At 35.1% G+C, this 23,062-nt stretch overlaps 1 protein-coding gene across 1 annotated transcript in view; it reads right to left on the reverse strand.

Annotated features, from left to right (window-relative positions):
- Window positions 1-23,062, reverse strand: part of Dscam1 (Down syndrome cell adhesion molecule 1) — a 501,009-nt gene that overhangs the window by 360,827 nt on the left and 117,120 nt on the right. Inside the window, exon 3 of the mRNA XM_072545256.1 lies at window positions 22,548-22,721. Within this exon, the coding sequence (XP_072401357.1) occupies window positions 22,548-22,721 (174 nt within the window). The remainder of the gene's footprint in view (window positions 1-22,547; window positions 22,722-23,062) is intronic.

Raw genomic sequence — 23,062 nt, forward strand, 5'->3', positions numbered from 1 at the left:
TCCGAATTTTCCTCAAATTCGCAAATGTTTTTTCGTTGTTCGTTTTTTATTGGGAATTAGTTAGTGAGCAGTTGAAAAGGAAGTTTGTCACATATTTCTATTTGTATAGTTTTAAGTGAGGTTTTGAAGAATCTTTGAACAGTCAAGACGCTCCGAGTGTCGGCGTTAAAAAGTCGGCAAATCTGTTGAAAAAAGTGATTTATACTCAATGTAATGTGTCAGTTCTGATAGGAGTAATCACTGTTTTTGTTTTATGTCGTCTCTCACCTAAGAGATTTGTATCAAAAAGATTTGCGGCGTTTCCAACAAATTTGAAAGATACTCACATGTGTTGAAGTTTTTAAAGAAGCAGAGTTCCAAAGTTTGCGTCCAGTACCCAACTTCCAGCCTCATTTTTCGCAGTTTGGAGATAAATTTGTTCGTGCGGCAGAGAACCTGAGTCCAGTTCCTAACCCCAGAAATTTTAAAAGTGCAGTGTAAGTCCAGTTCCTAACCCCAGAAATTTTAGTGAAATCCAGGAAGGAAGAACCTTTTCTTTCATCCAGCAGGAAGATTCTTCAAAGCAGCGTCCTTAATTTAAATAGCTTGAGAACTTTCTTGTGTTTTGTTTGTCCAGGAGATTCACATAAGTATTCACATAAGCATAGATATTCATATAAGTACCCCTTTTGTTTAGTTTTTGTAGTTACCCCAATCCAACCCCCTTGCCATTCACTTATCCACGACCCAGCTCTCAAATAAATCCTGAGTAGCCATTCGCTAAAGTTTCAGTTTATTTTGCTTGCCCTACCTCTAGCCCCGTAATTTCTGTCCCCAATTTTCAACCCTTATAGTAATACCCTATGTGGTAGGCAAAATAATCGTTACAACCGATAAATAAAATAAGATAGAAGGGAATTCTTAACTTCGAGAAATCTCTATGTGAGCTTCATTTGCTCAATAATGGGCACAATCCTTTCTTAATTTCTTCAATTTTTATCTGTATCTACTATGCTTTTGTTGTAGTAAGTAGACTTCCCATCGCAATTCTCATCTGCCTTCGATCATTTAATCTGATTCCTGATATGAAGACTATATCGTATTAATACTACATCATACACATATCTTAGATGATTTATTCGGTGTTTGCAAATGTTATAGTCCAGTCATCAGAGACTTGATCTCAAACTAGACAAACAAGATGATTTTTTGCTGAGAATGTCAATTTTGGGACCCCAAAAGAATATAAGACGGTGTCATCGGCATATAAGATATGCCGATGACACCGTAGTATTAGCAGAAACAGAAGACCAACTAAGAATATTGATGAACATATCAGAAGAAAGTCACAGGCTGGGCTTGGACATTAACTTTTCCAAAACCAAAATTCTGGTATTCCACAAAAACCCCCATGAACAAGTTACACCTAAGTATCACCCTTCAGAGTTCCCAAAGCTTCATATACCTGGGCAGAGAACTAAATAGTCAACTAGACCACTCAAAAGAAATTAGAAGACGCATTGAAATAGCAAGATCTGGTTTCATGAATATGCGTAAAATGCTCTATAATCCCAAGCTATCAGTCTCAATAAGATTACACTAAAGTGTGTGGTCTCTATTACTATATGGCTGTGAGACCTGGACATTAAAACAGTATGACGTCAACAAATTAAATTCATTTGAAATGTGGATGTACTGCCGAATGCTAAGAATAAGCTGGACCAGCAGAACTACGAATGAAGAAGTACCGAGAGCAATGAACACACGCCCCCATCTGGTCAATACTATCAAAATTAGAAAGACGTCATATCTAGGACACATAATGCGCCATAGGGAATTTGAGCAGCACCAGGTAATACTAGAAGGCAATATTGAAGGTAAAAGGGGCATAGGACGAAAGAAAAAATCTTGGCTACGAAACATCAGAGATTGGACCCACACAAGAGGAAATGAATTAATTCATCAAGCCCAGAACAGAGAGAAATTTGCCATATTGATCGTCAATTTCAACAGAGAAGGCACTTAGGAGGAGGAGGATATAAGCTGCCTCAAATAGCTCAACGGAATGACGAACCACCAGCAATATTACGAGGAAAGTGTTTTTCTTGTGGTAGGCAGATAACATGCAGCATTTGTCTCAGATCAGTCTTCAAGGATCATTCTATTGTTGTTGTTACTTGCACACAATGATCAATTCAAAATAAAGAGGATGTGCAATAAATATTTATCATTTTGACTGTTATTTTTTACATTTTAGTATAAGTATTATGTCTCTTCGGTTTCAAAAAATTTGTTGATAAAAATTTCATTCTATCTGACTTACTCAAAATGTTCAATATTATTAATATGTTTATAACAAACAACTAAGTGTATTTAAAAAAAACAAAACTGCTGTTTTTAAATGTATTCTCTTGTGGTGTATAAAGTACGTCACGCGTGTTCTTATGTTATAACTTGATGCGCGAGTAATTAAAGGTTAAATACAATTTGTATCAACTTGACGGTCAAAATTCGATAACTTTTTTGATCAAAGTGTCCTATCTACAAATATCAAAATGCTTTTTAAAGGTGAATTTGCCAAAAATGAAGTTAGTTTCTGTAAAGCTATTAAATAAATAAACGTCTCATGTCACGGGAAACTCTTTCACGAAGACAGGCATTGGGTGAAAATTGTTTTGAAAGTTTTAGTATCGAAAAACGTACTTATGAAATCGAAAAGAAGCAGTTTTAAACGTTTTAGATCATTTGTACTGTAAAAGTTTAAATTCAGCGTTTTTTATGAATATTTTAAGTAACAAAAGTGGGGCTGAACGTGTAAGACATGGACATGGCGGAAATAAGTAAAACCAATCTCTAATTAAAGTATTTAAGATAACCAAACTTCAATTGTTCATTGCATTTTATATTAAGTGTATTAACAATATGCAAATAAGATAAACACAGTTATATTTTATTGTTATAAGACAAACGATGAATACATCACTCAAATATTATTAACACTTCAACAAGAAGCACATTATTCATTGTAATAATAATCGTTAATGATTGTATGCTAATACATCATTTGATACATTAGTAATTAGCTATTTACATTAACGTTACACATATAACTGTGTTTTAATCGCAGTCATTACGAAACGAGCACAGACAGTATGTATTTATTTCCTCAACAGATTTAATTGTTCAGTATAGATTGATATTGTGAAATAATTACTTCATTTGGTGGAGGTTTTATTTGATAAAAAATGTTTTTCATTAGCAAAAATATTATAAATATTTCTCATACGTGGAAAACCCATAAATCAACTGGGTTATCACGTTCTTCTTCTTCTCATTGTAGATTCGCGATTATTGCTTTTTTACAACTTTTTTCATTACCGTCTCCCAGGCCGTATTCTTCTACGATATTTTGGAACCTGCCTCTTGAAGAACTACCTAAGAAGTCTGATCTGTGGTCCATCAAAAATTCCAGCTTTAATTTTTTCCAGCTAGGCAGCTACCTTCCTATGTAGGCGAAGCATGGTCCATTAGAATCAAGCGCCTTAACGAATTGATTCATTAGGTCTAGCTTAATATGGAGAGGTGGTAAGATTATTTTCTCTGGTTCGACTAAAGACTGGGCAATAATGTTCTTTTGCCCAATTACCAACTTTTTCTCTTAGGCTACTCTTTTTTAATCCAGTGGTTTTTTCGGTCTCTACTATCCCAGAGGCACAAGAAACAAGGATATTTTGTGTAGCCGCTTTGCTGCCCAAGAAGAAAGTTTACCATTTTCAAGTCTACACAAATCACCGAGCGATGTTCCTGGTATTTTATCTTCTGTACAACTAAAGCTATTGTAGCATATTCTTCTTTTATCACGGTTGAATGAGCAATTGGTACAGAGTCAAACTTATTTCCATTGTAAAGCAGAACACATTTCAATCGGCGCTTGGAGCTATCAATAAACAAACGCCATTCATTTGCATCGTAGTGTGGAAGTCCCATGTTCTCCAAAAGCCCCTTAACGTCCAAACAAAAAGTAAGGTTTTCTTCTTGATTAAAGAACGGTAGCAGTTCCTTTTTCCTTGTTCTATAAAGAGTAATTTTTGTGCCTTGTTCCAGTAAATTTTTATCATTTAATCTTGAAGCCAGAAGTTCCGACGCTTCCTTCGATAAGGCTAAATTTCTAACGAGATCGCTTAGTTTTTCTTGACTAAATAGTTGTGGGTTTGCTGTTGCCCCGTCGTAATCACTATCACTCTCTTTATTGGAGTCAGAAATATGTTCAAAAATGTCACCTTCATCCGCACAAATGTCAGGTAACTTTTGGAATACTGGGATCGGTAATTCCTCTGAGTGGTGTTACTCTGCGTCTGGCTGAAGGCAAATCAGCATATGACTACTTTTGGCGATTGTTTCTATTGATCCCTGAAACATTGACCAGGCAAAAATAACAGTCATCAACGTGGTTTGTAGGTTCTCTCCATACCATTGGCATGCCACACTTAATACTTTTTTTTTCCTGTGATCCTCTGCCGTAAGTGTTCTGTGCATATTTTACATACAATATGCGGTGCTCCTGTTTTACCTTGATCACCAAGCCGGACACCAAAATATGCAAGATATGCACGTTTCACAAAGTCAGTAATACTTTTCATATTTTCTTGTAATGTATACTCCCACAAACGTAACAAAACTCATCAGGATGATTAACACAACTTCTGCGACTTGTACTACTCATTTTTGAATGGCAAACCAATATAACCTAGGAAAAGATTTGATACAACATTTTGAACAACTCACAAAAATTGGAGGTTATGTACATTTGTTATGAATATCTAAACAGAACTGACTACAACAAAGGCAACGATATCAGCAGTAAACATGAATGACTATGCCCTCTAGCGGATACTTATTGAAATAATTTTATTAACTGGGCTTAGTCATCGACAGATAGCAACACTAATAGTGATTTTGAAGCACCTAGTATTTTATAAGGTGGAGGCTGAATGGGTGTAAAAGTGGTAAATGTACCATTTTAAAAGTTTAAAAATACTTTCCAAGCTGTTTTATTTCCTTATAAAATAGTAATGTTGTAAAAACAACCTGTATAGTATTGTAATCGTATAGTTATTTTATCAAATTGTGCACTCAGGTCGTCAGCTATCGTGTTAAAGTGTGTGCGAATGATTTAATACATCAGGGACCCGTCCTCCCCTCGTTATATAACTTAGGACCTTAGGAGACAGTGCCAATTTGCCTCTCGGCAAGTGAAGGCCGGGTGTGTGTGATCCCGAAAAGTACGTAAGTCGCGTATGCGCTATCGTGAGCCGGTGTTTTCAGTGTTTTGTGTTAAAACGTATATAGTTGGTCTCTCTCAATTTTATCATTTCATGTATATCTGTTACTGCCTCCCCGCACTCACTGTAAAGCTAATATTTGTATAACTCTTTATGTCACTATCAGAATTGCGATAATTGTCAATGTTTGAACCAGCCCTTAAGTCTATTGTGTAAATAAATCGAAGGAAAATACCTCTTAATTGTTTTATTGCTTCAGTGGTCCTTAATAAATATTTTGAAGCAATTAGGTGTTCAAATACGCCTCTCTTAAATGTGGATAGTTTGGCAACAAAGTTTACCCTTTCCATCAAGTAATGTAACGACATTAAAGTATTATTTCATGGATAGATAAGGCATAATACAGTGAGAACACTGAGGAAAAAGTTGAATTAACAATGTACACTCCCGATCATAAAATCCGGATCACCTGAAAAATTTCAAGTTTCTTGAATATTTTTGCATCTGGTGCAATAATAACCTTTTTTTAAGCTAATGTATTTTTTTTGTCATCAATATTTCTTTTGAAAGTAAAAAAAATGGTTTCTTATTGTTTTTATTGAAAAAGCAGAAAACAAACCAAATTGTTGAAACAGACATACGAAAGAAAAAATGAAAAATACAGAACGTGGTAAAACATCAGTGGAATTTCAATGACTAATATCGTGTATTGCCTCCCCTTGCTCTAATAACCTTTTGCAGACGACGGGGCATATTCTCAATTTTTCTCTGGATTACATGTTGAGGTATGTTATTCCACTCTCTCACTAACAGATCCTTAAGCTCATGTGCGTTGTTAGGAGGAGGTGTATGGGTTTGAATACGTTTTTTCAAATCGTCCCAGAGATGTTTGATGGGATTCGGGTCCGGAGACCTAGCTGGCCAGGGTTCCTCGTAATTCTAACCTCGTTCAAGTATTGCATACTGATCCTGGCAACGTACGGTCGCGCGTTGTCCTTCATAAAAACGGCGTCTTCTCCAAGCCCTGCCATGGTGGGCATAACATGTTCTTCCAGAATCTCCGTTATGTTCCTTCGGGCAGTTAAGGACCCATTTTTGATGAAGGGTAATTCTCTGCGGAAGTCGGAAAATACACCTCCCCAAGCCATGACCGAGCCTTCACCAAATGGCATACTTGGATCAATGCAAGCTTGTTAAAATCATTCACCGGTTCTCCTCCAAACTCTTACACGTCCATTGGATCCAGTTAGACAGAAACGGGATTGATCTGAGAATAACACTTTGCTCCAATCATTAATTCCCCAATGCGCGTATTGTCGAGCAAAAGCTAGTCGTGCAACTCGATGCGCCCGGCCAAGTGGCGGTCCTGTAGCCATTACCCGAGAAGATAGTCCAGAAGGACGAAGTCTTCTCCTGACTGTTGCAACGCTAACATTGCAATGTCGTACTTCCTGTAGGCAATTTCGATGCATAACTGCAGTTGAGGTCTGGTTTCGTAAAGCCTGAAACACAAGAAAATGGTCATCTCGTGCCGTGGTCGTTCTTCTTCGTCCAGAGCCAGATCGTCTGGGTAGCAAACTCATCTCCTGAAAGCGTTGATGCACTCGTTGAACCGTAGAAAGGCTTACGCCAACAGTTCTTGCGACTTGCCGTTGATTGTGACCGTCTTCCATAAGCGCAACAATGTGTGCCGTTTCAACAACAGTCAAGGTATTTTTGGCAAAAAATAAACAATAATAAACACTAATGGCGGCAATAATAAACGTTTGTTTGTTGCGTTTGAATAGACAAATGAGACATTTAAAACAAGCGGCAGTTACAGGTACCGTTCATTTTGAGAAGTGTGCACTTTTCCGCGAAATCGGCACTATTGGAATTCTTTGTTACAAAGGAAACCGCTAAGCTGACAACAATTCTCAGAAACATGCATTAGTTTGTATTTGTGTTATTATTATTTACGATAAAGCTCGTTAAAAATGAAATAATGGCGATTTTCAAGGTGACCCGGATTTTATGATAGCGAGTGTATATTTCTTTGAATAGCATATTCTTTATTATTTCAAATAGTAAAACAACTAATTCCAGAATGTGCCATATTTATAAAACTAGAGCTGATACAAACAAACGGAATTCATATTTCGATTTATCGCCCGTAATATAGGAAAAATCAAAGGTTAAAGATTAACGGCACCAAAACAAAATTGTTTTTCTGTAGGTCTGTGTTATGTCTATCGTAGATATCTTTATCAGGTGAGAAAAGTTTTAAGCCTGACAGACCGTCAGTTCTCTACATTAGAATATCTATGAATGATGTTGAAAGGAAAAATTCTAGTAAGCATATAGATAGAAAAATGTTTACACTTATCTCGCCTAGGGGTGGATCTGGACATTTTTTATACAAGTACTGGAAAGACCAGGGTAAGGTAGGTATAATAAACAAACATTGTAAAGTTGCCATGACTAAAATTAATTATATCTGCAAAAAAAGACAGCAAACTAAACGAAAGTCATCCAATGACGTGAAGAGATTTACGTAATCTGAAATAATCATAGTCATTACACACCCGAACGCTAGTGCAAAAGACTAAAATAGTAAGAAACACCTCTACTGATATAAATCTTTTGAAGTTAAGTGTTACAAATACACACACAGAAAATATGATAGAGAATAATAATTTTAAAACGCACCGTATGATCCATCGTTCTTTATTTCCTGACTATCGTGCCCGTCGTCCTGCAACCAAGATGTAACGTAGACATAATCACTGACAAAACTCGGGATAAAACACTTGAAAATCGCGGTGTTGCCCTTCAGGACGCTTTCTTCCATGACGTTGGCTTTGTAAACTTGAGAGACCACTGGAAAATTAGAAAGACAACGAGTCAGTTTTTTTATTAGCCCTAACGATGTCTAGTTTAAATTTAAGATGTTTGCTTTATATTCTTCCTGCATTTTTTGAGTTCCCGATTTCGATAAAAATGTGTATATCTACAGGATGAGTACTAACCTACTAACGGGACGGAAGATTACAGCGAAAGAGTAAAAGATTAAAAAAATTATTTACATTACTAGTTTGCCTCTACCTATCTGTGGGGAGCCTTGTAACTGGCTACCTACATTCGAGGGTTGGAAATCTTTTGATTCCAAGCCTTACTTCAAAGGACTTGTGAATGGATGTATCTCCATAGGTTTGGTTCTTCAGTGACCGTTGAAGGATAAGGATTGTTAATGTGAGCAAATATAGCTCCAGAGAAATAAATCACTTTTAGTTTATCGATTTATAATTAACTATTTTTAGAGTAGAGAGGCCCAAAACGGCCGCAGCTGACTATACAATATCAAATAATTCTTTCTTTATCACACGTAAAAGAGAAAACCGTATTTATGAGAAAAATGCCCGATTTCGGCGTAGAGAAATATTTTATACGTGAATTGAGAGTGTTTTAAAATGCACATGCCTCAAGGGCGATGCGTGAGAATGAACTAATAAAATAATACTTGATGCGTAAAAGTGAAGATTATCCCTCTTGTATTTAGGTGTGAAAACTATTTAAGAGGCTGTGGTGCCAATCAGTCGGGTATCCCGAGCAAACTTGATATTAGTGAATATTTTACTTATTCTACACTAAGAAAAGTGTAAAGAACTATATGTATTTTTATTTTATATTTTAAAATGATATGTTCATTTCTGGAACACTATCCATTTATTTCTAAATTTTCTGTTAAGGTAGTTCTTAACATCGCATGAAAAATGGACAGGGGCTCCGTCCAATTGGAGAAGCATTTTTGTTCGGACGCTAAGTGAAAGATTTTCAAGAAGGTTCCAAAAATCTTGTTTAAAGAAATTAAAAAAATATATTCCATTGAGATTTCCTTCAAAAAATACGGACCGATAAAGTACTCCCCATAATGCCGCCAAAAACGTTAATACTCCATCGGTGAAGGCGATTTTTAGTTAACTGAAAATAAAAATTTGTTGATTGCATACTTCTCTTCCTGAGATTCGGGGGCTCAAAAGCATAGGTTTTTACCTTGTTAGTTTTAATTACACCATCCTCAGTACGGATTATATTGTTAAAGATGGTTTATTTTCTTTGTTAGTTTTCAAAGAGAGTATTGATGTGTTTCTTTAGACGATAGCTAATATAATTTTAAACGTCATTATTTTTGTGGCAGAGTGCAGTTAAACCATCACCCGATTAACAACAGCTATTCGTAACGTTGAATCACCAAATAACTAACAAATCAACAATTTAATCATTTGTAAAAGTGCGCCAGAAGTGTAAGTGTATTATCTACCCTCTGGGTAATTGTTTGCAAATCTTAATTTAACAAAATTTCATCAAATCGCAAGATAAAAATAAATTCACAGCTGATTAAAAACACAATAAATAAAACAGTTGACAGTCGTTATCAATGTTCTCATGGAAGAGAACCAACTACACAAAAGGATAAAAATTTAATCATCATTAAATTTAATTCCTTATACCAAAAATGTTCCCGACCGGAAATGGACCCGGATTAAATCTCAAACAGCAGACTGATCCAGTCGACCAACAATCATATCCAATGCCAGGGATGCAAACTTCATACATACCTAGTTCTCCAACAGCAAAACCCAATATCGGTAGATATGTCACAGTACCATCAAAACCAATTACAACCCTTCCCTAACACTTCTGCTAATCAATTCAACCTTCAGGCACAACCTACTTGACCGCCTCAAGTTAATACAAATTCAGCACCCTTATACACTCACTCAAATCAAATACAACACCCTCAGCATACAGTCGAAAAGCCAAATTACTCTTAACAGCAGTCATCGAGCGAAGAAGATATGGAGTCATACAAATTAACATAAAACTCCCTCGTGGCAAAAAGTAACCAAAAAAAGAAGAAAATCATAAATAAATAGACCTACTAAGCAAAATATTTCGCATTGCATGTAATGAATGCAAAAAATCTATACCAGAGTCAAACCAGACATAACTGCCAGAGGAGCAAAGATTATTCTCGCATTTGCAGATGATGTAGATGCAGTAGCACAGACAACACTGGAAGTTAAGGATATAGTATCAAACTTTGAAGAAGCAACACTAAGCGTAGGCCTGAAAATAAACGAAGAAAAATCTAAATACATGGTCGTATCAAAAAAGGAAGACAGCGAATAAGACAAAACATTACCATAAACGATCATAATTTTGAGGTGGTCAAAGAATTCAAATACCTAGGAGCAACAATTACACAGGCCGACGAAAAATTTTTTTGTGAAAACTTTTTTTACTTTAATAGCTGATTTTTATTGATTTTTATGTGCTGAATCCAAATCTGGCCTTAGTTTTTTTGTATCACCCATAGTTTTTCTGCAATTTGGGTTTTTATGTAGTATACATTTTTATGTAGTTTCTTATGTAGTATAAATACGGTATATGGTGAAATTAATGAAACACTATGTTACATCATAATCATGAATATATTATTACAATAGGTTACTTGAAACAGTTATACATATGATATAATACAGGTTCCATTAGTCATCTGGGATTGGTTTGTATTTTCTTTCCCTCTTTTCTTTGAAACTTCTTGTGTAGCTTTTTCTACGATGAGTCGCCTGCTGAACTTCTCTGTGAAGTGACCAACAGTAGTCCCCCATCATGTTAGTGTTCCAGCGGCCCTGATAGCGTTTTTCCATCAGTTTAATGTCCTGGTGAAAACGCTCTCCTTGCTCCTCACTTACATCACCCAAGTTTTCCGGGAAGTAATCAAGATGACTGTTCAGGAAGTGAACTTTCAGGCTCATCAAACATCCTAACTTTTTAAAGTTCTTTAACATGTTAGCAACAATAGCAACATATTCTGGATCTTTTTTATTCCCCAAGAACTTGGTAACCACTTGCTTGAATGACACCCATGCTTCTTTCTCATTTGAGGTCATTGTCGATTCAAAGTTAAGGTCTAACATCATTTTTCTAATGTCTGGTCCGACAAAGACGCCTTCTTTCAGTTTAGCTTCTGAGAGGTGTGGAAACTTTAGGCAGAGATACATAAAACATGGCCCATCTTTAGGCAAAGCCTTCACAAACTGTTTCATGAGGCCTAACTTTATGTGAAGAGGTGGTAGGAGCACTTTTTTTGGATCTACGAGGTTTTTGCGAAGAATGTTCTTTTCACCTGGTTTTAAAGATTCCCTAGCAGGCCAGTTCTTTTTGCACCAATGTTGATCTCTAGCCCTACTGTCCCATTCACACAAGAAACATGGAAACTTGGTAAAACCACCTTGTTGACCAAGTAGCATACATGTTACTTTTAAATCACCACATATCATCCAACCATGATCACAATAGCCTATTTTATTCAGCACTATTTCTAGGTTTTCATAGCTTTCTTTCATGTGTACAGAATGACCAACAGGTATAGATGCGTACTGGTTTCCATTGTGTAATAAAACAGCCTTTAAACTTCTTTTGGATGAGTCAATGAACAGCCTCCAGTCTTCCTTTTTGTACTCAACACCAAATTCATTCATCAGACCTGGAATGTCTGTACAGTACACCAAATCACCATCTTGTTCAAAAAATTTTGAAAATTGTTGCTCTTTCTATACACATAAATGCTGGTTCCAGCACCCAACAAGTTCTTTTCTTTTAGTCTAGAGCCAAGCAATTCAGCTTTTTCTTTAGTTAAGCCTAGATCCCTAACCAAGTCATTAAGTTCAATCTGAGTAAACAATTTAGGCTCTACATTTTCTGTAATACATCGAAATTCTTCATCATCTTGTTCACCTAACTCAGATTCTACATCATAAGATGGTTCAGTTTGAATGGAATCCAAATCATCTGGAGGTTCAGGGACCGGCATATCTTGACCGTGTTTCACTGGTCGGATGGCAGACATAAGGTTAGGGTAGCTTATTACCTTCTTATTTTTTGAGTTGTGACCAGTTACATCAACACTACAAAAGTAACAATCATCAGAATGATTTCTTTGCTCTCTCCATATCATAGGAACTGCAAATTTGAAGGATTTTTTCTCCTTTTTTGACCATTTTCTTAGATCTTCAACACATACATAACATACCTTATGCGGCGCCCAAGATTTATCCTGATCGCCAAGTAAAGTTCCAAAGTATGATCGATAAACCTTTTTCACAAAGTCCGTAATGTTTCTTTGGTGTTTTTTAATCACAAACTCACCACAAATATAACAAAAACTGTCAACAGAGTTTTTACAACCGCGGTTAGACATTGTGTTGAGCACGTGTACAAAAACCGTGAAAGTGAGGTTAGATTGACAGTAAACAAACATCAGCTGTTAACGTTCAAATGGAATCTACCTTTTTTGATCTTTTAGTATGTTTCAGCAGTGCTACCAACACAATTTAAGTCCATTACCTCTACTTTTTTGATTATATTTAAACTATTATAGTATATGTTAAATTCTGTAGAAATCGCTTAATTAAAAAAATGTTACTACAAAATGTGAAGAAATTGTGGGTGATACAGCTTTGTAAGCATCATATTTGGATTCAGCGACCTGAAAGACATTAGAATAGGGTATTTTTAGTGAAAAAGTTTTTTCATCGTTGGCCTGTGTTACCATTGAAAACACAGGAGAACGGGAGGTTGAAATACGAATACTGGCGGGGAATAAATCATTCTTTGCCATTCAACATCTAATGAGGTCAAAGCTTCTCTCAAGGCGTGCCAAAATCCAAATGTACAAAACCATAATACGACCAGCAGTGACATATGGAAGTGAAACATGGACATTGAGAAAGAAAGAAATCAATAAGCTATTAGTATGGGAACGCAAAATCCTGCGAATTATATATGGTCCTTGCAGGGACAGCGTGACAAATGAATGGAGGAGCAGATACAACAATGAAATAGAGACTCTCTTCGGTAAAGGAAACATCGTAAAATATATAAAAGCCAATAGATTAAGATGGGCAGGCCACGTGGTACGGAGTGATGACGACACACTGAAGACCAGATGGTAGAAGATCGACAGGAAGGCCTAGAAAAAGGTTGAAAGACGCCGTCAGGGAAGACCTGGAGAAGATGGAAGTAAGGCCATGGGAAATAATAGCACAGGATCGGAATCAATGGAAGGCAATAGTAAACGCGGCAAAAACTCACGAAGAGTTGTAAAAGCCAATGATGATGATGACTAAGCAAAATACACAAACCACAACAAACAACAGATTCCAAGTACTAGAAGAATAAGAGACCGATGGAAACTAAACCAAAACCAAACAACAACACTAATAACCAAACATCAACTACTCAATCAAAAGATCAAAGGTCACCTCCAATCTCTGTCTACTGAGTGACCGACTATATGGCAATGATTAACTCACTGACAGGGATCACTACCGCTGAAAATTATCCAAAAACGTACAGGAAACTAGTAAGCTATATGAGAGAAAAGAAAATTGTATTCCATAGCTACCAACTTCAACAGGATAGAGCATATAGAATTGTAGTAAGAAGACTCCATCATACAATTGATACAGTTGATTGAACCGATTTGCGAAAAAAGACCACGATGTTAGAAAAATAATCAATGTTAAACATAGACTAATAAAAGAACCTCTTCCACTATTCCTTATAGATCTTAAACCTAACGCAAATAATAAAAAAGCGTAATATAATTTCTATTAAACTCAAAAATTAACCGAGAAGCTCTAAGACAAAAGAACAGTATAATCAGATGCGCACCAGATGCCAGGAATAAGGGCACTCCAAATCATATTGCTTAAAAGCATATAATTGTTTAAAATGCGATGATCCCCATGATACAAAAACATGTACTAAACCTAAAGATACTCCTGCAACTTGCGCTTTATGTAATGGTAGACATCCAGCCAATTACAGAGGTTGCACTGTATATACTTTACTTTGCGGAGTTGAAGGGTGGACGTTAACAGCAGCAACTATAAAGAAGTTAGCGGCTCTAGAAATATGGCTGTATCGACGCATACTGAGAATACCTTGGACAGATAGAGTGACCAACATAGAGGTATTAAGACGAATGGGTAAAGAGGTGGAATTGTTAACAGCTGTTAAAAGGAGGAAAGCCTCATACCCGGGCTATGATAAGTACAGTCTGCTACAGCTTATCGTGGAAGGCAAGATTGAAGGTAGAAGGGGTTTGGGCAGAAAGAAGAAATCCTGGCTGAGAAACTTGAGAGAATGGTTTCAAATACCAGAAGCTGCGAACATAATACATGCGGCACAAAACAGTGAAAACTATCGTTTGATGGTCGCCAACCTTCGGTAGAAGACGGCACATAAAAAAGAAGAAGCACCATATATAGAGACCTAGTAAAACACAGAAACAGAAATAATGTAAATAAAACACATAAAAAGTTCACGTACAACCCAGAAAACACAGTGCAGCATCCGATCACATATAAAGGTAGTTATTCTGAAGTCGCTTCAGGAAATCCCCAAAGACAAAATGAAAACAGTAATAATAAAGATATAACTACGCTAATGTCAGACTTCTTAAATGAATTTAAACTGTTGTTGACTCCTGCGAAATAGAATAAGCGAAACTGTACCACTTGAGAACATAATACCCGAACATCAATTTGGTTTCCGTCAAAAATATTCAACAATCCAACAGGGTCATCGAATAGTAACTAAAATCAAGAAAAGTTTGGAAGAATAGACTATATTATATGCCTCAGTATTTCTCGATATTCAAGCAGGCTTTTGATAAATTCTGCTGAAATAAAATTAAAATCTTTACTATCTAGCGATATGTACCTTATCCTGAAATCCTATATTAACGAACGTTTGTTCCAAGTAAAAATCAATATTAATTTCTCAACCTATCACTCAATCCAATCCGAAGTTCCTCAGGGAAGTGTCCTCGGTCCCCTCTTGTATCTAATCTTTACTGCTGACATATCTATTACAGATGACGTTACAGTTGCGAATTTTGCCGATGATACAGCCGTTTTAGTTTGAAACAAAGACCCAGACATAGCATCTGAAAAGCTTTAAAATTACTTGCATACATTAGAGAATTGGTTGACAAAATGGAAAATAAAGTCAATAACGAAAAATTAGCCCAAATCACATTTACAACAAGAAGACGCACTTGTTCACAAGTTAGTCTAAACAATGTCCCCATTCCTGATAGAGGACGTTGTGAAATATCTTGGGTTGCATGTGGACCAAAAGCTCACCTGGAGGCAACACATTAACGCCAAATACACTCAGCTCAATATAAAATTAACCCTCCTTTCCACGGGTGACTTTCTTGTGACACAAATCCACGGGCGGGGTCAAATAGGACCAAATTTTAAACATAACATTCTTTTTCTCATTAAATTTTTTTTTTTTTATTTTAAGGAAACTTACTGATGTAACGTTGTACTACCAAAATGTACATATAATATGTGTATCAATATGTATTGGTATAGTTTACTGAGAAATAACTAACGCCATTATTTTTTTACAAGAGTTTATTAAAAAAATCATGAACGGAAAAATACAAAAGAAAAATATAAAAAAAAGACAATATTATTACTCTATATACTTACAGTAATACAAGTAAAAACTAAATATCCAAAATTAAAATTGGAAACAGAAAATAGAGGGGGTTAAATAATGTTAATTTTGTTTCTACAATCGGCACAATATCCTTATATTATGTTCCATATATAACCAGTTTTTGCACAATTGGCAAAAATTTCTAGTTTTTCTTTTTTTACAATACTTACACCATCCCCGTTTTCCTGGGGCTGGGTTATCCCTCGTCGTTTGCTCAATTTCAGAAAATTTTGCAGCAAGTAACCGTCATGTTCTCAGTATACGCATAATTAGCGATCGTATTTTCATATTTTTCTGAGCTAACGCAATTCCTAAAGACTTCAGAAACAATCAACGAGAAGACCGAAATTCGTACCTATTATTGGATCTTAGTATATAATAAATGCATTTATAGCTGCAATATTAGCCAAGCCATAGCACAAAACAAGAAACGCCCACCCACGGGTGGGGTCTGTCAGGATACTTTTACAGGTAGCGATTGAAGATTCATTACAATTTCAACAAATTATGCTAAAGTGTACTACTATTCAGTGCCATTAAAAGGTACACCGAGTCTAGGAAAAAAATACAAAAAAAAATTGAAAAAATTAAGCAATTTCATTTATAGTTGTACTAATAGACCCCACCCGTGTTAAGAAGGGTTAAAACAAATGAATTGGTTAGTTGGCAGAAAATCACAACTGTCATTGGAGAACAAAATACTGATTTACAAAGTCATACTAAAACCAATATGGACTTACGGCGTAGAACTCTTGGGCTGTAGCAAGAATTGAAACACAAAATTTTGCAGAACTTCCAATCAAAAACATTGCGTATGATAGCTAACGCCTCTCGGTATGTGAGCAATGCAACCATCCACAATGCACTAAGAGCACCAATCGTAAAAGATACATATATCACTTCACGCAAACAAGACCAAAATTCGTAATTCAACGTACCACAGCCAAATTATCAGTGAATTATATCAATCACCAACGGAGGAATGAAGACAGAATTAGACTTGGCCAGAACACCTGATTACATAGGTGAAAATGAAGAACTATCGTTGGGCGGTAATATTGTCATCATAGTTACTAATTATTTAATGTTTTGTTTGTGAGTACATCGTAAATATGCATTTAAAAATAAAAAATAAATTATTTATGTGATTTTCTATCTTGAAGTGAACGAAATTTTTCTAATGTTTTTGTAGTTTCCGTTTATCATCGATTTTGCAATAGGTTTAACCGATGAACCCGTTTCATAATAATGTAAGTTATGTAATAAAATATTTGTATAAAATCATTTATTTCTATAAGTTCTATATTGATAACTTGGCAATAATAGAGGTAATAAAGGCGGTACTAATACTAATAGCATCATCCCACCAGGAGTACGGTACTATTATTTTAATTCGTTGGCGTCAGAAGGCGGGACTGGTTTGTTACTAATTGATTTTTAAGTACTTCGGTTCAAATTAAGATTCGATTTGACACAATTTGTAAAAAAGGAACAACCTTATGATTCACGAAGAATTTATTGGACGTGAGTATTTTGAAGGTTTGGTCTGTACGTTTTTTGTTTTTTGTAGTAGTTGAATTTATAAAGTAATAAATTTTAGATAGGAGTTTTAATTTTTACTATTACCTGTCATTTTTAGTTTTAATTTGATAAGTAAGTATAGACAGGAATAAGTGATCGAACTAGTATTAATGTACTGAGAAACAAATATCTCCCAATAAAAAAGGTTTATGGAAAATAGTCGAAAGATATAATAACCTGTAACCTTTTAGGAACATTATAATTCTTTATTCGCAATTATAATAGTTAAATAATTATCAACAAATTTATATGTTTAGACATGAATATTGTTCATGTCTAAACATAGTATCAGTTTTCACTTTGCACGCTTTGTTAAAGTTTTATGTTTCATTTCTCGCTTCAACTTGCACACCGTATCATATTAATGTTTATTAAATATCATCTTTCAATCAGTAGTCTGCGCTATCTTAAATAATAAAAAAATCTATGATCCTTCAACAAGATTAACCTTGACGAAACAAACAATTCTAAAAATTTCTTAAACTCGTTAACTTAAATAGAAGTGAAGAAATGTGGAATTGATATTAGAGCATTATAAGAAATAAAACAAGTAGAGACAGAAATAGTGGAGATATCGTGCTTTTCAAAAGAAAAGGAAATAATTGAATGTCATGAACAGGCATCGGGGTACCAAAAAGGTGGAGATATGGAATAATGACATGCCAACCAACCACTAATACAATGTACACTATTACAGTAAAAGGAAGCAATCGAAACATAATCTTACTAAACATCTATGCACCCTCGGACAATGTCAGAGAAGAAGATAAAGACAGGTACGTACTATGAAGAGCTTCAAATGTAATATGAAAGGGTACTAAAGCGAAAGGATTATAGGTTTTGTGCCCAAGAGACAAATGGTCATAAAAAGTATTCAAGAAAATGCGGATACTCTTGATAAAAAAAAACAAATCAAATAAACCACCACATTGTCAGGAAACATAACAAAAATAAGTACCATGAGAGGAGTGGAGTGCAACTCAGATTACTACTTAGTAAAAGTAGTACTATTTAGTAGTATACTTCCCATTTAAAATTGTAAGGTAAAACATTTATTATTACTAAGGGGTTGAATCCTGACGGCTAAAAATATTCGCTCTCTTTTCTCCCTCTTGACCAAAAAAAATGAATGTCTTTTGAGATTTTTCATTTTATTTATGAATGAAGGTTTTAACAGCGAAAAGTTTTCAAATTGTTACCCTTAAGACGATTTTAATGACAACTTTATAACTGCGACATCAAAAATATTAGGTTTGTTCCAATACTCAACCTTTGTACTGCCCAGAAATCGTCACGAAACTGCTTTTACCGTTTTTTATGTGTATAGCAGAGAATAAAGTGACCAACGACAGAACCAGTGCCACCACTCACAAATAAGAGACACCTAAAATAGCACTCACAGACAGTCCATCATCGAAGTACACTCAATTACCACAAATCAAGCTACTACAATGATGGATCAGCCCAACGAGTACTTGCATTTGCCCGATTATGGAAATCATTGTAATGAACCTATCACTGGACAATGACAATTTTTGTTGAAACACTCGGAAGGGCCATGCGATGGATCATCATCTTTTTGTTGAAATGTATTTTGCTTATTACGCAGGAGCGGTACAATTTCGTTATGGTTTCTAGTTATGTTAGAACCTACTATCGATTTTCTTTTAGTTTTTTTAAATTAATTACGGTAAAAGGAAGGGATTCGGTTTAACAAAAGATACCAAAGTAACCAGGGATGGTCAGGTAACAGACAAGCTATCTTATAATTAAGGTATTGTCCCTTCTCACAAAATATGGACTCGGACCGGTAAATATTTTTTATAAAATATTTCCTAATGTTTGACAGCACAGTTAGGGTCAAAATGCTAATCAGGAGTAAATTATAAGCGTTTCTCAATGGTTGAGAAATGAAGAAAATCGAGACGCGCCTCAAGCAATTTTTGTTTACTTCTTTTATTCTTCTTTTTAGGGACAGCAAAAATCAACGAGTATCTTTTCCTAAACGCCAACTAGAAGAGTATCATTAGACACTAGCCTATAAAGGACAAATTGGATGGCTTTTATTTTGAAAAAACGAGATCCCAAGTCATTCTAAGGGGTATGGATATGTAGTAGGGTAAATTAAAGTTTTGAAGTAAGAATTTGCTAACATAGGACGGAACTTTGGGGGAAATATTACACAAATGATTTTTTTTGTGGAGCAGCAAAACCAAAAATCATTGCTAATTCTTAATGGTATTAAAATTCAGCGTAGACAAAAAACAAATCTATAATATAGATGAGACTTGATTCAAAAGACATTCAGTTAAAAGAACTAGCCAAGAGTCTTTAATTCTCAAATCCATATGGTAAAATTAAAGTTTCAAAGATATTAAATTTTCTTTTCTTTGTAATATTTTTATTACATAGGAAGCCATTGAGACAAGATATTGCTTTTTTGATGTTTTTATTCTTCTTTCTATTCTTTTGTTGTCCGTTCCAGTTAAATAAAAATTTACCCCTAGATAGTTACAGTCTTGTTCTATCGTTATCTTATGGAAGATTTTCCATATAGCTACTAAATTTTTACGAAATTTAAACAAGTCAAAAATTCCTATCGGCAAAGGATACAAAAATTAACTTCTTAGAGCAAAGCTGATTATTAAATGCAAAAGATATACAATCTAGAGATATGCTGAAAAACGAACTTAAAAGGTAGCTTCAGACAAAAGTTACAAGTTAGGAAATCATTACTAATGATAATATGATAATAATAGCTTGGAAAGATAGTATAAATCATGTGATTAAAGAAGAAGACAAACTGTGGGTTTTGGATAATCTAGTAGAAGAAACTATAAAAGTCAAACTAATTTTCCTAGACTTTTTAGCATCATTCATACAACTTGAGCGAAGAAGACTGAATTTTTTATTTGCTCTAAACATTTAAATTCAAATAAATCTCTTCTTTAAATCAATTCCTAAATCTACGCCACTGTATTCCCTACTCCAATCACTCCAATGATTATTGTATGTTGGAATCAAACGGAGAGGAATGCCCAAAAATACGGACATCGACCTATTTTGATCTTAGACTTAGACTTAAACTGTAATAGATATTTCTCATTTTGAATATATAATGCGGCTACCTTACTGTCAAACATTAAGAAATACGGTATAAGTACATGTGTATATAAACGGTACACGCCCTTTATAAAAACTCTTTATTTTTGACGGCTTTCTCCATATCCGGCCTTATAAAAATTTCTCGGAATCAACTTTTATTCGAGGGACGATAACCCTAAGATCTAATGTCACCAAACGCTCAAGGTTCTCATGCAGCTGTGACTAAAAGCCCACATCGGCGGTTTACTTAAATTGTTCTATAAAAAAAATTAAGTTGTCTTTCTTTAGCTGGAATAAATATTAGTCTGCGTATACAAGTGTTGTCCAAAAATGAGTGGTGTTTTTTAAAGTATTAATTATATACATATTTAATGTTGAATAAAAAATTAGCAAGTACGAGATTGCGAAACACTGATGATAATGTATTTTAATTTCATATAAGCTATCAGTATCAGTTAAAAAGAATGATGACTTTATTTGTTTTGAAAGAATATACACGTTTGAAAATATCAGTCGAAACAAAACTTATAAAAACGTATTAAACATATTAAGTTTTATGTCAAAAAGATATGCGATTACGCAGTAAAAAAATAAAGGCCTAAAAATGAACATGAGGAAACAAAATCAGGGTAACTAGATGAATGAAGATGGTAGGAAAATCAGTGGACTCAATCTAAATCACGTGTATACAAAAAAAACTGATCTTTCACTAATGGCTTCTATTTTCTGTTGGCCCTATTTAACTTGTGGAGAATAAAGGTGCCTTCCTTGTATCCGACACAGGGATAATTTTTAAACAAGATGTGTTAAGTTTGTCAACGAGAAAATTAAGAAGATCTCTTGTCTCACCTGCTGCACGATGGCTAAATTACTCTAGCATCAAAAACACAAACTGGATACTAATTAATTCTATGCCAATTTGACTACGCTTACTGTAAAATTTTAAAATTAACCATTGGCTCTAAAACCAAAAACAACTGTTTTGGAGACATAAAGAGTGTTACAAATAAATTGGGGATCATAAAAGGCCGCAAGCCAAATAGGTAGCAACAGTGGAAGTACTTCCTTAAAGACATATCTTGCCAAAAGATTAAACAAATGGACTAAAAGAGTGAAAGAAATTGCAAAACAGATGGAGAACACAGAAGGTCTGGCTCAAAGTAATGACATGGTACCTACATTGTACATTTAGGTACACCAACAATCAACTGGTACATACTACGGTTTTAGCTATGTAGATGACACAGCTATTGTTAAGCAAGCAGAAAATTTTGACGAAATTTAGACAACACTAACTGAACTCTTGAAAACAATGATCAAACTACCATCATCATCATTCTGGCTTTACAACTCTGCGTGGGTCCTAGCCTCCTCAAGAATTTCTCTCCAGTCGTCCCTTTCCATCGCCTTCCTCCGCCAAGCACGTATTCCCATATTTCTCATGTCTGCATCGATGTTAACAAGGAACCTTGTTCTGGGTCCTTGAAATTGCGAAAAACTCAAGAGTGCTTCATCCATCTTCGTAATAAAAAGGCATCTACAAAACTAAACATTCAATGGTGTAGAAAAAGAAGCCATTGAATAATGTGTTTCATTGTGGTTACCCTAAATTGCACTTTAACATTCAAATAACATTGTCAAAGTCTTATAGACCTATGAGGCCATTGCCAATGATGTTAAAGGTTTTTGAAAAACTGTTAAAGATAAAATACAACCAATTCTCTCATACCGACCAATAATACACAACGACCACTTTGGATTTAGACAGCAGCATGTCAACACAGAGCAAATTCGCCGCGTCTGTAATTTTAGTAATAAAGCTTTTCCAAATTAAAGGCTGAAACGACATACGTCCAAAGACCTTTCAACAAAATTTTTAAATTGATTTAATTATTTAATAATTTAGAAAATTGTTGAAGGATAATTCAGTTATGATCACTCTCTATGACAATATTTTTAGTTGTATACTGCTTTTTTTAAGTAAACCGTTCCAAAGATTGCTTAGTCACAGCCGTTGAGTGCTTCTCGACGAACCATAGGTCGTAGTCGATCCATCCTGTAGCCCAATTTCGTGTCCATCGTCTTGCATCCAGGAAGTGACCGAGACGTAATCACTGACAAAACTCGGTATGTGACACTTGAAAATGGCGGTGTTGCCCTTGAGGACGCTTTCATCCATCACGTTTGCTGCATACACTTGTGACACGACTGTAAGATTAAAAAGATACCGTGTGAGCTCTTCAAACAGTAACTGAGATTTTTTTTTTACGCTGATAAAAAATAAAATATAATTATGTATTTCAATTTAATATTTGTAGATTAACAAAAATCATTGCATTGGTCTGCAAGCTAAACTAAGTGAGGGTAGACAGATATGGCGCAAATTTCACCGAGTGATTGCCGGTATAAGTAATCCTCCAGTTACTGACCAACGGCTTAGGGCAGATCAGAAGGCAAGGGGAACTTCTACTGCATTAAAGGTTCATTAGAACGTCCTGTGATTACTGGTATAAGCAATCTCCCACTTACTGATCGACGGCTACGGGCGT

This window comes from Diabrotica undecimpunctata, chromosome 9, assembly GCF_040954645.1.
Source record: "Diabrotica undecimpunctata isolate CICGRU chromosome 9, icDiaUnde3, whole genome shotgun sequence".
In the NCBI taxonomy this organism is placed as follows: Eukaryota; Metazoa; Arthropoda; class Insecta; order Coleoptera; family Chrysomelidae; genus Diabrotica; species Diabrotica undecimpunctata.